Genomic DNA, 17590 nt, shown 5'->3' with positions numbered 1-17590 from the left:
ACTAAAAAAATAAAAAGAAAAGATTTTAAAAAATTTTTATGATATTCATGAAGAAAAATACTAAAATAATAAAAGAAAAGAAGAGGAGAAGAGAGAAAGAAAAAAAGCTTTAGTACTGTGAACATATGATGTATTCTTTCTGTTTAGGGCATGTTTAAATGCACAGTAAAGAAATCTTCATGGAGGTTCTTGTCTAAATAAAATAGAAAATCTTATAACTCCAAAAAATCTCATAGCTTCTTTTTTTTTTACTGTTTGGACGCACATTATTCAATTCAACGAAATTTCTTTTAATTTTATAATTAAAAGTTAAAATTTACAATTTAAAATTTTCAAATTTGAAATTCAAAATTTAAAAATTGAAATTTTCAATTTGAAAATTGAAAATTTAAAATTTGAAATTTCAATTAAAATTTAAAATTTAAAATTTAAAATTTAAAATTAAAATTTGAAATTTAAAAGTTCGAAATAAAAAATCTAAATTTAAATTTCAAATTTCAAATTTCAAATTTTAAAATTTCAAACCTAAATTTAAAATCTAAATTAAAACTTGAAATTTAAAATATAAATTTTTAATTTTTAATTTTTTAATTTAAAATTTTATATTGAAATTTAAAATTTTAATATTTATATTTAAATTTGACACATCTTGAGAGTGAGTGAGCACAAAAATGGTGGATTTTTTTTTTCATCCAGTTGATTGTTATTTTACTTCATTTTCCAAAGTATAGTTTAACTATACTCTAAAAAATATGTGCTCTTTTGTGTCTGCCAAGATAATTTTTCTATCAATGTAACATAATTTAACTATTTATCCTAACGGAATCTAAACGAAAAAAATACATTATACTAAAAAAATATGTTCACCGGCGAGTACTTCTCGAGTCTCTTATTTACCTCTTTTCTCTTCCCCTCCCTTTTCTTTCCTCTTAATTTTTTCATGTCTTTCTCTCCACATAAAATTCTTTTAAAATACCAACGTAAATGACGAAATCTATAAACTTATAAATAAAAACTAACATTTCAACAATATGTCCGGTGGAATTGAAAATCGGATCGCTCGAGGAGTGCAACTTAGTTATCAATACTAGAAGTATATTTGCGCAAAAATAATTCACTTCACTTTTTGGACGAACAACATCCCGCGTCTTTCTGAAGGCAGCGTGTTGATCCAAACAGTATTAAAAAAATTTTCATAGAAATTAACATTCTTAATCGACTTAAAATTTTCTAGTTCTACATTATTTAAGTAGAAATGCACAATCTCCTTATGAACCGTCGTATATATCTATAATCGAGGTTGAGCGAAAGCTACAACCTCTTACCCGACAAATAATTTCATATCGCCGAAAGAGACATAACTTAACCCATTCTAATCTCTCTAGACTAATCTCAGCTTTCAATAAAACAATATCATAAGTATTATTTTTTTTAATCAGCCTCCGTTCTAAGATAATCAAAAATTTTAATCATTGTACTTTCAAATCTTTATTCCTATGAAGCTTTCACAAAAAAAATGCGCAACCGTAAAAATATAACCCTTTGAATAGACGCAAAATCCAATTTCCGCCGAACTAAAAGATCTACTTTCATTATTATCCGGAACAATAATGTCGACACTTCTCATTTCCTGAATAATCCCTCTTTTTCTCTTAGTATGAGAAATTTTCCCACGTCTCTCATTATAAACGTTCTAACTATATATATAAATTTAAGCAAACATGAAAATACAAAACCATCTATTTTTCTATTAAGTGTGTTCATTATTATTATTATTTTATTCAAAAATTATATTGAAAAACAAACCGTATAACTGTTATGTTTCAGAATTTTTTTAAAAAAGAACTTCCATAGAATAAAAAAGTTATCAAAATAGAAAATCATTTAAAACCGATACTACAAAATTTAAAACCTAAAAGGTTCAAAAAAAAATTTGAAAGTCTAAAATAAAACAACAATAAAAAAAACGATAGACATAGAAGCGAAATATAGAACAGGCCGAAAAAATAGAAATTAGAAAGGCCTAATATAAAAAAAATAAGTAAAATAAATAAACCGTGAAACTTTTTAGACTAGAAAGAGCGTTAAAGATCGAGAAAAAGCAGAAGACAAAGTTTGCGAGAATATCTCTTATACCTTGCAATTTGAAAGATGATGAAATAGAAACAGAAGAAGAGAAGGGTCCAGCCATGATGTCGAGCTACTCGACAGGAGAACACGCAAGCTCGATGGAAAACCAGATGGAGAACTCGGAGAACCAGATGGAGAACCCAGAAAGCACCTGGACATGAGTGATTTGTTTGAGAGGTAGAGAATGAAATGTGGGGAGCAAGTAACAAGACAAATGTGGACTCTTTTTTGCATATAGCTCTCTTAAAAAAGTTTTTTTTTTTTTTACAAATAGTACGAGCAAATTTATCTTTGCATATATGGCTGATTTTTAAACACGGCGATTGAATAGTTCTTGGATGATAAAAAAAAACATAATAGAATCATAATTCTTGGATGACACATATGCAAGATTTACACCCCACTTTAGGGTGCCACCATTAGCAATGCTCATTTTCGAAAGGTTGAATCGCCCTTTGAGTATTTTACTTTTTTTTATTTCTACTCTTAGGGATTGTTTGGTTCATCCATTTTGGGTATGAAATGAGAATCGGTTTGACCAAATCCGGTTAATTTTGTTTGGTTTGCATAAATCGGTTTGGAATTCCTATTCCAGACTGGAATGGGAATGACCCATTAGCATTCAACTTGATTCCGATCTTCTAGCCCGGATTGAGATTTCATTCCGGAAGCCCACTAAGTTTTCGAAGCCTATGTGACTATCTCACCCTCCTTCTCTTCACCCCTTTCTCATCAAAAAAAAAAAAAAACCTATCCTCTCGAAAACCCTATTCCTAACCCACATCAATAAAAGTTTTTAAAAATAAATTTGATATTTTTTTTGGAAAACTTATTAGAGAATAGTATTATACTTTTTATAAATTTTAAATAATATAAATTTATATTTAAGAGTAAAATTAATATTATAGTATCCTATAGTTTATACGAACTAAACAATAAAATATAAATAACTCATTCCAATTCCCAATCCACAAATAAACCAAACGTCTTGGGGGAGTGGGCTATTCCAATTACCATTCCAATTCATTCTCATTCCATTATCCATTCCAATTCCACCCTTGAACCAAACAAGCCCTTAAAATAAATTTGATGGCTCCTAAATTTTTCATAAATATGTAAAATTAGCTAACAAGAAATAAATTTAATAGCTCATAATTTTTTATAGATATGCAAAATTATCATAATTCATCATCTATTATTAAATTTACTTATGCAATATTATCCCAAATTTTGAAAAGTGATTTCTGCATAATTAAATTAGGCTTGTAAAATTGATTTTGGTTAAAAATTATAGAACTTTTAGCTGAGTTTTCGGTTAACAGAACTTGACAATAAACTGACGGAAAAAATAACATAAATAAAATATTAGAGTTTAGGATGTTAGATGTCTATTTTAGGAGTTTGGAGGTAAAATGAAACTTCGCTAAAGTTCAGAAGGTAACAGTCCAATTTACCCAGATATATAGACATTATAGCAAAAATGCCTAATAACACAGAGAGATGAACATTGATCTCGCAAAAATTAACATAGATATATGGACTGTAGGTGATTTAAAAATAAAAATAAAAACGGAAATCGCAAGCCTGAATCTCTTCTAAGGTTGTGTCTACTTCTCACCTGGCTCTTCAAGCTCCATCGACGCAAACAAGGTGCTAATAATAATAATGAAGGGGATGCGATACTTCCAGCATCGAACAATTCCTATTGAATGAGATCAAAATGATTAGACGAGCAAAGATTATAACCCTCGCTGCATACAAGTGCGAAAGAATCTATTTTATATAAAAAGTTTCAGAAGAAGTTTAGCAGAACAGGGAAATAATTTTCTTGTTTCTGCTCGTATTCAGCAGAAATCTTGCGATAATTTGATAAGAAAACAAGAAACTGATTGAGCCTAGAAAATCGACAAAAGAGATCGAGCAGCAAGCGCATGTGATTGTTTGAGAATTTTGAAACATTAACTCAAAATCACAATTCACAATTCGCAATTCACAACTCATTACTGATCTACAGTTCTCGGTTCACTTAATAAAAGCAAAGTAAACGTAACCATAGTCATACAGTTGGCTGCTTCCAAAGTCTAAATAATAAACGTAGTACGCTTAAATGAAACAAATCACAAGCTGGATGAGTATGCCGAGCAAAATAAGAAGTTCAAGGTCTTCTCTTCATATTTTTGTTGGAGCCTCGAAGTAGAAGACACCGTGTGACAAAACTATCTTTTATAACTCAACATGTAAACCATAATAACTTATTCGCAGGCTCACGGCTACATGATCAGTTGATCACTCAATTATGTCTCCATACATTTATCTAGAATTTGCTGCATAAGAATCTTGTCACATTAATTTTTTGTGTTATGGCTAACAACTTTTCTACTCCAAAACATAGTTAGTTAATTCGCGAATTATTCGCGAATTTTTGAAAACCCGAATTAAACGGCGATTTTCGAATTTTTCCCAAAAATTCGGAAAAAAAGGGGATTTTTTGAGTAAAAATACGTGTTCGCGTATTATTCGGCGAGCCGAATTATTCGGCGAAAAATACGGATCGCGCACGCGCCTGCCGGCGCCTGCCCGCGCTCCCGCACGCGCTCCCGCAGTCCCGCATGCGCTCTTGGGCCGGCTGGCCCAAAACAGTAAACTACAAAAAAAAAAAGGAAAAAAATCTTTCCAAACACCTCGCCTAAGACCCAAAAAAAAAAAAAAATTTCTTTTCAAATTTTTACTTAATTATCTTAATTTTGTAGCTATTTATTCCTATATTTGTAAAAGATATGAATATTTATGCTAATAGCATAAATCTTGAGAGAAAAAAATTTAATTTAATAGCCGAATTTTTAATTGGTAAACGTATAATATCCGAATAAATCACGTATCCGAATAATTGATGAATCCGTTTTTTAGCCGTATTTTTCAACGAATTTGAAAATTAGAAGACGAATTTTATCCGAATTATACCCATACCGAATTTTTGCCGAATCCGAATTAACTAACTATGCTCCAAAAAGCAGAAGCTTTTGCTGTGGTCAAAAGCTGACATGAGATTTTAGGCCCTAAAAGAATGAGTTCCAATTTGATGGTTCTAATTCCTCTGTAAGAGGGGAAGTGGTTCTTCAAACGGCTATAGTCAACATTTTGTTGTAATTTGAGAAGATAGAGGGATCATCATCAAGCAAGATAGATTAATATATATGTAATATGCAAAAACCCATATCATGGAAAACTAGGTGTTTGAATACAATACCTGAAACCCAAGATTGGAAATGCCAACAAATTATTCATGATAGATTAATATATATGTAATATGCAAGAACCCATATCATGGAAAACTAGGTGTTTGAATACAATACCTGAAACCCAAGATTGGAAATGCCAAACAAATTATTCATCGTCTTCATCTGAGATAATTCGCAGAGGGCCTTTCACACCAGTCTCCTTCGAGCTAAAAAGTTCCCGAGCTGCCTTTTCAAGAAACTCTTGCGCGGCCAGACGTACGTTCGGCCTGTCAGCTTCCTTCCTCTTCTTACGAGCCCTATCGTTAGAAGGTCTACTCCTCACTCCGCGTCCTCGACTGATGTCCCGCATACTTTTCCTCTGCTCTGAATTATATACGCATTATTCTCAGATTCGTGAAAAAGAAAAAACCAAAAAATTATTAAAGTTTTGTCCTTAAAGCTTAACATTGGTTTCAATTTCATCCTTAAAGTTTTACTCCTAAGAATTTAGTCCCTGAAGTTGGCCCTCAATTTCAATCTCATCCCCTTTCAATCTTATCCCAGAGGTTTTACCTTTGTCTCAATTTTATTACTTAGGTTTGAACTCAAAAGTCAAGTAAGTTTCAATTATAACAAGAATGTTGTACAGAAATAACTAACTTCAGAGACTAAATTATTAAAACTGAAACAATGAGAACTACTGAGATCAGATCAAACAAAAAATTATGCTAAAGATCGTAACTACTATCGAAACATAGAATTTGCATTCAATGCATACCAGATGTTAAGTGCGGCAGCGAATGCCCGATGAAACGGGTTGCCGCCTGGTAGTTTAAGGTCGTCGAAGGCCGTAGCGGAGCTGTAAATCAAACATCATTAGAAGTGCAATACAAAAGTAGGAATGAAGTGGAGAATAATATTAAAGCTAATAACAGAAAAAAGATAACTAGCCACCAAAAAATGCATCAAAAAGTGCCAAAAAGCACCAAACAAGGAGTTTAATCACCTTTGCTCCAGCTCTCGAACCGCTCCAATTTCTCTTCATGCAAACTTAACCTCTCCTGCAATCGAAACCCTAGTAGTTAAACCGTCGAAACAAAAGTACCCGCATGAAATTCCTATCAAATTAACCCCAAAAAACCCATTTTGTATAGATAAAAAAGCCCTAAACATGCATAAAATATAGCTCAATTTTGCGACAACACAAACTGCTAGAAAATTACGTTTCTGTTGCAAATAATCCACTCTAGAGATGGTGTTTTGTCGAGAAATCGAACCGTTCAGATAATTTAGGTCATTAATCAAGCTTAGGAGGGTCTAGGGTTTCTGTTCTTTTTTATTTTTTGAAAAAAAAAAAACCTAATAAAACTATTTAAACAAAAAACTTACAAGCTCTTTTGCCATGGGGTGATCATCCGGGTTGATCCCGCTACATCGCAATCGCACTGCTCAAATAAACAACATGTTACCAAACCCTAGAACGAGAGAGAGAGAGAGAGAGAGAGAGAAACCCTAACCTGAGAAGAGGGAGGAGGCGGCCCTAGCGAGCGCGAGGAACGCGCGGGCGCGGCGGAGTGGGGGGAGATCGGCGAGGGCGTCGGGGTCGGCCGCGGCGAGGAACTCGCTGAGTTGGGCACGGACCTCCTCGGCGTGCCCTAGGGTTTTGGCCAGCGCTTCCACGGCCGAGATCGGGACGATGCCGGAGGAGGAGACGGCGGCGCCACCATCTCCGGCGGCGGCGGCGGCGGCGGCGTCGGAGGCCATGGGTGCTCTACGAGGCATGAGGAGGAGGAGAAAAGGAGAAGGGTTAGGGTTTGTGATTTAGAGGGGTGTGTGAGAGAGAGAAAGGGGTTGAAAATGTATGTGTACTCCCTGTACTCTTCTGATATTACAACTCAGTACCTGACCTTTTGAAGTTTCATGAACTTTAAAATTTTTTAAAAGTTAGGAGTTCAAAAAAGTCTAAAATTTAGGAGAAACTTCAACTTTTTCTTCTGTGGTTTAGCGCATATTCACTTTGTCGTACTGTGATTTAAAAATTTTATTTTTTATATTGCTGAGCGATATTAACGTATTATAATTTACAGTCACAAAATATTAAAGGATGCCAAAATATAGCATTTTATTAGTTTGTTATTTGCACTTAGCTACTTATGATTTTTAAAATTATAATATTATTATTCTATTAAACGAATATGTGCTTTAGATAAAATAAAAAAATATTACAAGATAGTCCAGTAAAAATTTTCAGATTACAAAGTGGCAAATTAAAAATACACTTAATTATAAAACAGTTAATTGAATTATTCACTACATTTTAAGGACGATAAATTATTTACAGATTTTACCAAACTTATATATTTTTAATATCTGAATTTTGAATAATGTACAATAGTAGGTTACAAAAAATAGTTTCAATGCTTTGAAAAAAATGATAAATAATTTATTGTACTTAGAAAGCAGTGATTCATTCAGTGCATAAGTCTAAATTTATACATAAATTTTTTAAAATCCTATTTTATAATTATAGTATTTTTAAAAATCTATTAATAAAAAGCAAAATGTCTGTGCTTTTCGATTTTTGCAGCTTCTGCAGAAAAGTGCTTATCTAATAATTTTATTAATAAAATACTTCTAACTGCTTCTAATTATAGTTAAAATTAGAGTCTTCGAATTCGAGGGGGGCCCCTCTTTTTTTTTTTTTCCGAGAGGTAGGTAAAAAATGTAAAGAACTTAATAATTTATTTGATTTAACTCTTTAGTCTTAAATTTTAAATATATTATTCATTTTTACAGATTTAATTAGTATATTTTATATAATTTACGTAACTGTAAGTTAATTGAATTAAGCAAATTAACTTAAATTGTACACCAAAGAGTTATCAATTAACTCGAATCAAATAAATTGAAATATTAGGTATTAAAATTAAAATTTTAAAAGATTGAATAGTTAAATCAAAATAGTTTATAGTTTAAATAATTTTTATGCATTTTAAATTTTTTTAAAAATAAAATACTATTTTTAAATCATTTCTAAGGTTTTAAGAAACGGATTCCCCAACAAGTACATCTACTTTTTATTGTGCTAAAGGAACACATTTTTTTTAAGAGAGAAAAAGAATGTAAGAATATAAATAGCTTTTTGTATAGCGATGCAAAAGGAACGGATCCGGTGGCCGAAAGGGTCTCCCCCACCCCTTCTGCTCTATTTTTTATTAGATCGGGCCAAATTTAGAATAGATAATTTTAATTTTATTTTTGAATCTTATTTACCGCTCTATTCTTCCAGACAGATCGGATCGGAAGCAAATTTTTTACGAATCAAGACGGGTTACATTCTTTACATTTTTAGTTTTCACTTACAGTCTCATTCATTCAGAACAGATCACGACGAAAAGTCGACGATCCCGAATCCATTTGCATCCCTGTTTCTTCTGCTTCTGCATTTGAAGATGCGCAAGGTAGTCACAGGACTCACTGCTATATTAATAAATAGATTAATAAATTAAATAAATGAATTTTTCATACAATAATACCAACTCATCTCCATGCATATCATGAGCTCTATATTTCTCCTCCATATAGAGAAAAATCAAACTAAACCGAACAAATACGAACTACTATTCAAAAACAAAGTTCAAATAATCATTCCCGCCACCACCCCCAAAACAAGCACAGCAGTCACAGCAGCTCCCTTCAATCCCACCGCCGTCTCGCCGCCATCACCACCACTATCACCTTCTCGCCCTTCTCGCACGCCCCCTCGGCCCCGCTCACGAAGTAGTACGCGCCCGACCGCGCGAGCTTCACCGCCGTGGCCCCGTCCTTATGCTCCGCTATCGGGCTCGATGTGTTGCAGCTCAAGTAGTCCTCTCTCGTCACCTGAAGGACCGAGTCCTTCTCCTTTTCGTACTTCCACACTATAAAAAATTTTAGTCAGTCTTATATATATGGCAATTTTAAATTATTAAATAAAAAATACAAACTTATCTGAACTATGAATTTTTTTAATCGTTTGATCTTTGATCAGTGGTATCGCAATTTTGAAAGTTTCGATATATTTTATAAGTATAATACTGACTCATCAACTATATTTGTAGTAGTCGAGTGATTATTTACGTACCGAGAGAGTCGCCGACTTGGAAGCGGTTGGCCGCGGCCCACTGGTTGAGGGTGTCGGAGGCCGAGGTCGGAATCTTCCAAGCATTTGAGCTCCCCCCAACCAAGAAATCGGCGGCTTCGGAGATGGCGAGGACGGCGAAGAGGGCGACGATACAGAGGTAGGACAAGGACGTTGTTGTTGTTGTTGCCATGGAGAGAGTTTTAAAGAGAATGTGGGTTAGAGAGAGAGAGAGTGTGTGCGTTTTAGAGAGAGAAAGAGAGAGAGAGAGCTTAGCGGTGGTGGCGAGGTGAGGGGGAAACTGGGGAATATTTAAATGGGGAAAACTAGCCGTTGAAGGAGGCGTTTTTGGACCGTTGCCCGAGCAGTGACGAGATTATTGGCTTTTTATCAGCTGGGCTCCAACGGTCGGATTTCTTTCCTTTCGCTTTTTTCTATTTTTTAAAAAAATGTATAGTTTAGCTGAATTATAAACAATTTTAATTTGACTATTTAATTTTTAAAATTTTTAATTTTATTATTTAATATTTTAATTATTTGATTTTAATCCGTTCACAGTAGCTTGTCTTTAAAGTTTAAATACATCATTTATCTTCATAAACTTAGTTAATATTCTTTATACAATTTTTGTAACTGTAAATTTATAAAATTAAGTAATTAGCTTATATAGCTCAGATTAAATCAAATAGATTAAAAGATTAGACGTTATAAAATAAGTTTTATATATTTTTACCAAAAAAATAATACGAAATTTATTTTGGCTGCTTAATTTTTCAAAATTTTGATTTTACTATCTAACTTATCACTTTGTTTGATTTGAGTCAATAAATAATAATATTTTTTGCTACAAAATTTGAATGCATCATTTACTTTTATACAATTAGTTAATATATTTTATATAATTATTATAACTATAAGTTTATTTAAATAAGTAATTAACTTAAATTTTAAAGTTATAATATCGTTAATTGACTCAAATCAAATAAATTAAAAAATTGATAAAAAATTAAAATTTAGTTAAATCTAAATAAATTCATAATTCAGATAAGTTCTCTATATTTTTTACTTAAAAAAAAAACTTCATTCGGTTATTTTTGGGTCCGGTTCAATGAAGCCTAAACCGGCCCGAACCGGCCCTACCCGGTCCGACTCGGCCGGTTGCCACGTTCCTCTTTCTGTACACCGCCACGTGGCACAAGGACGAAGCCTTCGACCCCGCACGTGTCCCCTCCCCTCCCATGCACGTGCACATGGATACACACTCTACACCCACCGCTTAGTTACACATGCACACGTTACACAGACATACAAGAGAGATAAAAAACCCTTCTCCATATATGCACAGTAATAACTAAAAGAAACTCATCTGATTCTGCTACACCCTTAACTCATCCCCCTTTATATATAGAATATAGTCTTGTATATAAAATGGCGATGGACGGCCCGGCAACGCGGCGAGGCGGACTCACAACGGTGGCGGCGCAAGGCGGAGCATGCCGATGAGCACGACCGCCGTGGCGGTTGGGGGGTTTCTGCTCGTCGCAACGATCGGGTACTTTGCAATATATCGCGACAAGTCCAGGCTCCGACACTTTGTTCGAGACGCTGACATCAACGATAGAGCGCGCTGGGGGAAGTGAGTTAGGGTTTTTTTTTTTTTTTTTTGGGTGTAGGGGAGGTAGAAAATGAGAAAAACTTCAGTTGAGAGCTCCCCAATAAACTTGTTAAGAAGCCCTGACTCTTTTCCATGTGTTACTTTTATGTCTATCTAATAGTTATAACTCGTTTTGTAGGATTTATTTTTGAATTTTAGTATATCAAATAGATTATTGGATGAAAATAAAATTAACACATGATAACAAATTAGAGACTCTACAAGATGTCGTTGGGAAGCTTCCCACTACAGTTTTATTTGTAGAAAATGCTGCAGTGGATTTTCTTTTTTAATTTTTTGGTTTTTATTTTGAATATGTGTTTCCTATTTTGCTGGTGGTGTTTGCGAAAAACAAATGCTAGTGCAATGTCTATGTTTAAGGGTTTTCTGGTTCGGCGGAATTATAAATGTAATTATAAATACAGTACAGTCAGAAATATATGTAATTAGAAATACATCAATTATAATTATAATTATATGTATGTTATTTAATTATATGAATGTTATTTAGTTTGATGCAGTAGAAAATACTACAGTTATAAAAAAATTTTTGGCAGTTGTAATTACTCTCTCTCTCTCTCTCAGTGCTGCTGTTGAAACTGCAATTAATTTAGATGTAATTCCAACTAATGCAGCTGCAAGAAGTAATTAAATATAAATTTATCAGAAAAATGCCTGATTTGAAAGCAGTTGTAACTATTTACAACCAAACAATCCTATATTATTTTCATTTGATATTTGTTTTGGACTTGGATTCCATATTTTGTGGTGAATTGCTTCAATGGTCCACAAAATTGCATAATTGTACATTTTAATTATCAAATTTTAATTTACTAAAGTTTTGTTATTAAATTAGTACGTCCTACTCCTGGAGCTTGTCGAAATTTTGCCCTCTGTATTAATGCCGTAATCTTCTGAAAACACTTTTAGATTGCATTTGGTTCGGGGATAACACTTTTAGATTGTGTTTCGTTCAAGGATAATTAAGAGTGACTTATTTTAGAAATAAATACAAATTGAGGAATAAGTATGAATTAGATTAATTTTGATCAATTCTTAAAAATAAGGTAAATGGTATATTTAATAAGGTTATTAAATACACTAGTTAGATTACTACAAATTGAGTAATAAGTATGAAGTAGATCAATTTTGATCAATTCTTAAAAATAAGGTAGATGGTATATTTAATAAGGTTATTAAATACACTAGTTAGATTAATTAGTAATTTTATATTATAATTAAAATTAGTTCAGATTTTAATTAATCTTGTTCTTACGTAGAAATAAGTTTGTTTCAGGTGGAGGGTGGAACTATTGTTCCAAGGTTATACGGGATTTTATCAGTTTATTTCAGGGGTAAAAGTATTATTGTTTTCGAATTTTGGATTTGAAATAAAAGTATTATTGTTTTCGAATTTTGGATACCAAAAAAAATGTTTGAGAACAAAATGAGGAATACGGGCTTATTTTTTCCGTTTGTTTTCGAATCAAACACTATCTTAAAATTTTAAGGCACCGTTTGGTTCAGAGGATAAGCGGGGATAACGAAAGTTATCCCCACTATTCCGCCAAACGGGATCATTTTTACCGGGATATTTTATTCCGGTCAAAGCTTGCTATTCCCGGTTATCCCGGAATAGCAAGCTTTTTACTATTCCACCATTTTGGTGGAATAGTGCTATTCTCATACTTAATTTCAAACTTAATTAAAATTATAAAATAAATTAAAACTAAATTATATAAATATAATATATTATATATTATAATACATTATTTTTATTATAAAATTATTAATTGTGCTATATTAATACATATTATTTATATTTAAATATTATAATAAATTTTATAATAAATTATATTTAAATATTATAATAAATTATATTTAAAATTTAAAATTTGTAATCTCAAAATTAAAGTTTATAATTTTAAATTCCACATTTTAAATTTTAAATTTAAATTTTGAAATTTTAAATTTTTGAAATTTTAAATTTGAATTTTTTTTTTTTTCAAATTTAAATTTGATCTTAAATTTAAAGTTAGAAATTTAAAATTTAAATTTTGAATTTAAAATTTGAGATTTTAAATTTTAAATTTTAATTTCAAAATTTGAAATTTAAAAGTTAAAATTTTAAATTTTAAAATATAAATATAAAATATAAAAATTTAAATTCTAATATAAATAAAAAAGTGATAATATTATTAATTTTTATTTATAACTACCCACTTTAAATCTTATTCCATATTACCTAACCAAACGTTATTTTTCTTATTCACAGGAATAACCCAATTTTCATCCAAATGCAAAATTGATCTAATCCCCGCTTATACCTCAATTTATACCTATTCTTGGAATACCCACTTTTTGCTTATCCCCGAACCAAACGATACCTAAGAGAATAAAATATAGAATTTTAAAAATTGATAGAAAAAAAAGTTAAAATACGGATATTTAAGGTAGTTTTTTTTATTTCCTATTAATCCAATAAAAATGTGGGGACCAAATTGCTAATTAATTATTAGTATTTATTGGTCCAAGAAGAGACATCCACTTTGAGTCTAGCTGTGCTTCAATCAAAAGCACAACTCCCCCACCCCACAAATGAAAGCGCCACAACAATATTATACACCCATTTACATAATAAATAAAAATCAATAAATTTTGGCTAAATTATATAAAATTTTTCTGTCAAAATTCGATTTTTCATTTTCTCCCTGTCATTTAAAAACTTACACTTTGCCCCTTGTAAAATGTAAAATGAAAAATAAAAAATGTTCACAGGTGAGGTACGGTGTGTAAAATGACTATTTTATCTCTCGTCATTTTCGTCTCCTCCATCATCTTCCTCAACCGTCGCCTCGATCGACCGCGATCTCTCTATTTTCTTCTCCACCTGCTCCCCTTCTCCTCCTGCACCCTCGCCGTCTCTCGATTTCGGTGACAATAGGAAGGAAATCGAGGTGGGCGTTGATGGAGAGGTAGGTAAGGGCAACGAGGGCGAAGGCGATGTGGCGGAGGAGGGCGAAGGCGATGTGGGCTAGTGTGAGACAGTGGAGGAGGGCGAGGCGGCGAGCCGAAGAGAGGCGAAGCAACAACAAAGAGGGCAGAGGGCTATTTTTTGCATAAAAAATATTTTATAATGGAATCCTAACAGTAGGGGGTGAAGTGCACGTTTTTCATTTTATAAGGGGGTAAAGTGTAGGTTTTTAAATGACAAGGGGGGAAAGTGAAAAATCGAGTTTTGACAGGAAGGTTTTCTGTAATTTAGCCATAAATTTTTATGTATATTTTGGTTCGAAAATGAATTAGTAGTTTATTCTTAATATCGATATAACTTCTAAAATAAGTGGGAGCTAATATAATCTCATATTCAGAAATATTTTAAAGAATAAAAATATTTAATTCAGTAATTACAGCCGTAATTATAATAATGTAAAATTTTTAATAAAAATGCTAAATTACATAAAATTTTCTGTCAAAATTTAATTTTTTACTTTTCCCCCGTCATTTAAAAATTTATACTTTACCCACTTGTAAAATGAAAAATATTTACAGGGGTTACGGTGTCTACTGTGATGATATAATGACCATTTTGTCCCTCGTCATTTTCATCTTCTCCCTCATATTCCTCAACAGCAGCCTCGATCGGCCGCGGTTCATGCCTCATCTTCCTCCTGCACCCTCGCCGCCCCTCGATTTCGGCGATAGTAGGGTGGAAATCAAGGTGGGAGTGGATGGAAAAGTGGGTAACTAAAAAAATATGTTATAACGGAACCCTAACGGATCACTAACGGTAGAGGGCGAAGTGCACATATTTTATTTTATAAGGGGGCAAAGTGTAGGTTTTTAAATGACAAGGAAGAAAAGTAAAAAATCACGCTTTGACAGGAAAATTTTCTGTAATTTAGCCTAATAAAGATTGTTATAATTCAAATTCAAGGACTAAACATCTCTACCAAAAACAAAGATACAAGGCTCGGACACAAATCAACACAAAAGAAAAAAAAGTATAAACACTTTTAAACTTTAATTTGACCTTCTAAACTTTTTTATTTGATTTACATTTTCTATGTTTACTAATCGTTTAATTTATCTTCTTCTGTTAGCAATTTTAAAAATTTTGATAGAACCAAAATGAACACCTACGAAAGACGCATGCGATCTTGAGAATTATTTTAATTAAAAAGGAGGTAGCGTGCATCTTTCGTTAGCGTTTGATTCTAAATGATTCTGATGGAATTTTCAAAATTACTAAAGAAAGGAGCAAAATTAAATAAAATAAAATTAAGAGGGTCAATTTCAAAACGAGTTGAAATTTTGTGAGTGTTTGTATATTTTAACCAAAAATATGAAAATAGAATAAATCATATAAAAAAATTAAAAAGACAAAGTGGTAAACTTTAATTTGCCCTATTGAGGTTTAGTTTATTTTCACTTCAAAAATTACAATTAACTATTCTGTATTTATCAAAAAAGAGTGCTTTGTTGCCCTATTTGATAATAAATTTTTTAAAATAAAAATAGAGATAAAATCATAAGATAGTTACGTATAACATTTTGAATCACATAATAACAAAATAAAAAATGAGCCAAATCACATAATAGCAAATTAAAATTTTATCCAGAAAGATAAAAAACCACTATCGCCGCCGCTGCGGCGACCACTTCCCAAATCCTAACCCTAACCCCGTCCGCTGCCGAATTGTCTGCTGCTCCTACGCCATGGCGGGGGGCGGCGGAGGCGGAGGCGTTGGCGGCGAGTGGGCGGACGGTGACGGCAACGCGCATGCCGTTTAAGCAAAAGCCGTTGCCGCAGATGAAGTAGTAGGTTTTGGCAGCCCCCAGGGGGATGAAATCCTTCCCGGAGCTCCAATTCCCCGTCAACCCGTCCATTGTGCAGTTCTCGTACCCAGTCCTGTTCACCTCAAACACGTTGTACGTGTTCTTTTGGTACCTGAACGCTGCGGCGAGTAAAAATAATGATTGATTGATCTTACAAAGATAATGATTGATTGATCTGTTAAAAACTATTCAGAAATAATCACGACGATAAGATTGATTTGACAAGAGTAATTATACGCTATTATTCAAATTTATAATTTCAAATATTAATCATTAGATTCTTAATCACTTGTGCTGAGTGCCGATGGTTCAACGACATATTACTGAAAAAGAAAAAGATATTCGATAATGCCAAAACAAATTCATTATATTTTTTTTTTTTTTTTCAATTCACAGGCTCTAAAATTCGTGTGATTCACATGATGAATAATTAACGGGACTGTATCGTCGTACTAGAACCCAATCGACACTACCAAGCCTTGGTTCCTTAGTTCCACCGGCGTGCATAACGAAGATAAGATGAAATATAAGACCATCCCAAACATTTAAGTGAACGAAGCCTCCAAATTTGAAGCCTAATTGATCTACATTTCAAATTTAAGTTTCTTTTCACAAGTAATGAATGAAATCGCGATTTGAACTCGAGACTTTTTGAAACAGGAGTCTTGTCTTAGGACTGGATCTAGCTTTGGCTCTGGCTCTGATACTATGTTATCCAAAAGATGAATAAGCTTACAGATGAGGTCGCCGACGAAGAAGGTCTGGTTGTTGGACCAGAGGGAGTAGTTGATGTTGGGGTTCCACCCGCGATTGGCGCCGACGATATGGTCTGTGGCAGTGACAACGACGGCGACGGCGGAGAAGGCGAGCAGCAGGAGGACGAGATTGACATGGAGAGGACGGTTTTGGAGATGTAGAGGAGACGGCGCCGCCATTGTTGGAGTGTTTTTTTTTTTTTTTTTTTGCTATTTTAATCAATGTTGGTTTGGTTGGATTGATGATTTGTTTGTGGCATGTGGGGAGTGTGGAGGTGCTTGCAGTGATAATAATGGCACACACATGGCAGCAGCAGTGGACAAGATTGAAGGGGGGGGGGGTTGTGAAATTACTAAATTGCCCTTCATTTTGAATTTAGTTTGGTCCCACTATTTGAAGAAGGGATAGAGAAGAATCTGTTATTTCAAACAACCCCATCAACTTTTAGGGATGTCAATGGCTAAGGATATTTCAATTTTATTCTCAATTCAAAATAGAACAAATTTATTTGATACTAAACAGATATAATTTTGAATAAGAGTATAAAAAACAAAAAATTGACGGATTTGAATTCGGACATAAATTTTGTCTTTATCCAACCAGTATTGAGCCTGTATTAATTTTATATTATATAATATATATATAAATATTTAATGTTATATTTGGTGTTGTATTTTCAAATTTTAGATTTTTAATATAATATGTTTTGAAATATAGTAAAAAAAAATATTTTGGGTTCGGATTTTGAATTTTTGATCAGATTTTATTTTGAATATAAATTTTCAAAATTCATGGGATTGAGGTTCCGGTTTTAAAAAATGAGCCCACTTCACGCCAATTATTGATTGAGTAGGGTATATGAAATACGCCCTA

At 32.7% G+C, this 17590-nt stretch overlaps 3 protein-coding genes across 4 annotated transcripts; all 3 read right to left on the bottom strand.

The window, feature by feature from the left end:
- On the bottom strand, positions 1997-7180 carry LOC109718909 (nuclear nucleic acid-binding protein C1D). Of its 2 annotated transcripts, XR_002218547.1 has the most exons (7): positions 6866-7180; positions 6738-6793; positions 6355-6409; positions 6127-6207; positions 5484-5732; positions 3749-3832; positions 1997-2281 (listed from the first exon to the last, which is right to left on the bottom strand). XR_002218547.1 is itself a non-coding variant. In XM_020245388.1 (6 exons), exons 1-5 carry the CDS (start codon positions 7128-7130, stop codon positions 5515-5517), a joined length of 675 nt encoding a protein of 224 aa, XP_020100977.1. In that variant the 5' UTR covers positions 7131-7180; the 3' UTR covers positions 3531-3832; positions 5484-5514. The 2 variants fall into 2 exon arrangements, 1 of the variants encoding a protein (XP_020100977.1); XM_020245388.1 differs by lacking the exon at positions 1997-2281 and having other exon boundaries at positions 3531-3832.
- LOC109718790 (early nodulin-like protein 3) lies at positions 8972-9713 on the bottom strand. The gene is made up of 2 exons (XM_020245189.1): positions 9472-9713; positions 8972-9268 (listed from the first exon to the last, which is right to left on the bottom strand). The coding sequence occupies exons 1-2, from the start codon at positions 9659-9661 to the stop codon at positions 9045-9047; spliced, it is 414 nt and encodes a 137-aa protein (XP_020100778.1). The 5' UTR covers positions 9662-9713; the 3' UTR covers positions 8972-9044.
- On the bottom strand, positions 15641-17000 carry LOC109718662 (lamin-like protein). The gene is made up of 2 exons (XM_020245003.1): positions 16698-17000; positions 15641-16080 (listed from the first exon to the last, which is right to left on the bottom strand). The coding sequence occupies exons 1-2, from the start codon at positions 16894-16896 to the stop codon at positions 15737-15739; spliced, it is 543 nt and encodes a 180-aa protein (XP_020100592.1). The 5' UTR covers positions 16897-17000; the 3' UTR covers positions 15641-15736.

This window comes from Ananas comosus, linkage group 12, assembly GCF_001540865.1.
Source record: "Ananas comosus cultivar F153 linkage group 12, ASM154086v1, whole genome shotgun sequence".
Classification (NCBI taxonomy): Eukaryota; Viridiplantae; Streptophyta; class Magnoliopsida; order Poales; family Bromeliaceae; genus Ananas; species Ananas comosus.
Note: the sequence above shows the minus strand (reverse complement) of the source record. Positions and strands in the feature narration are given on the sequence as shown.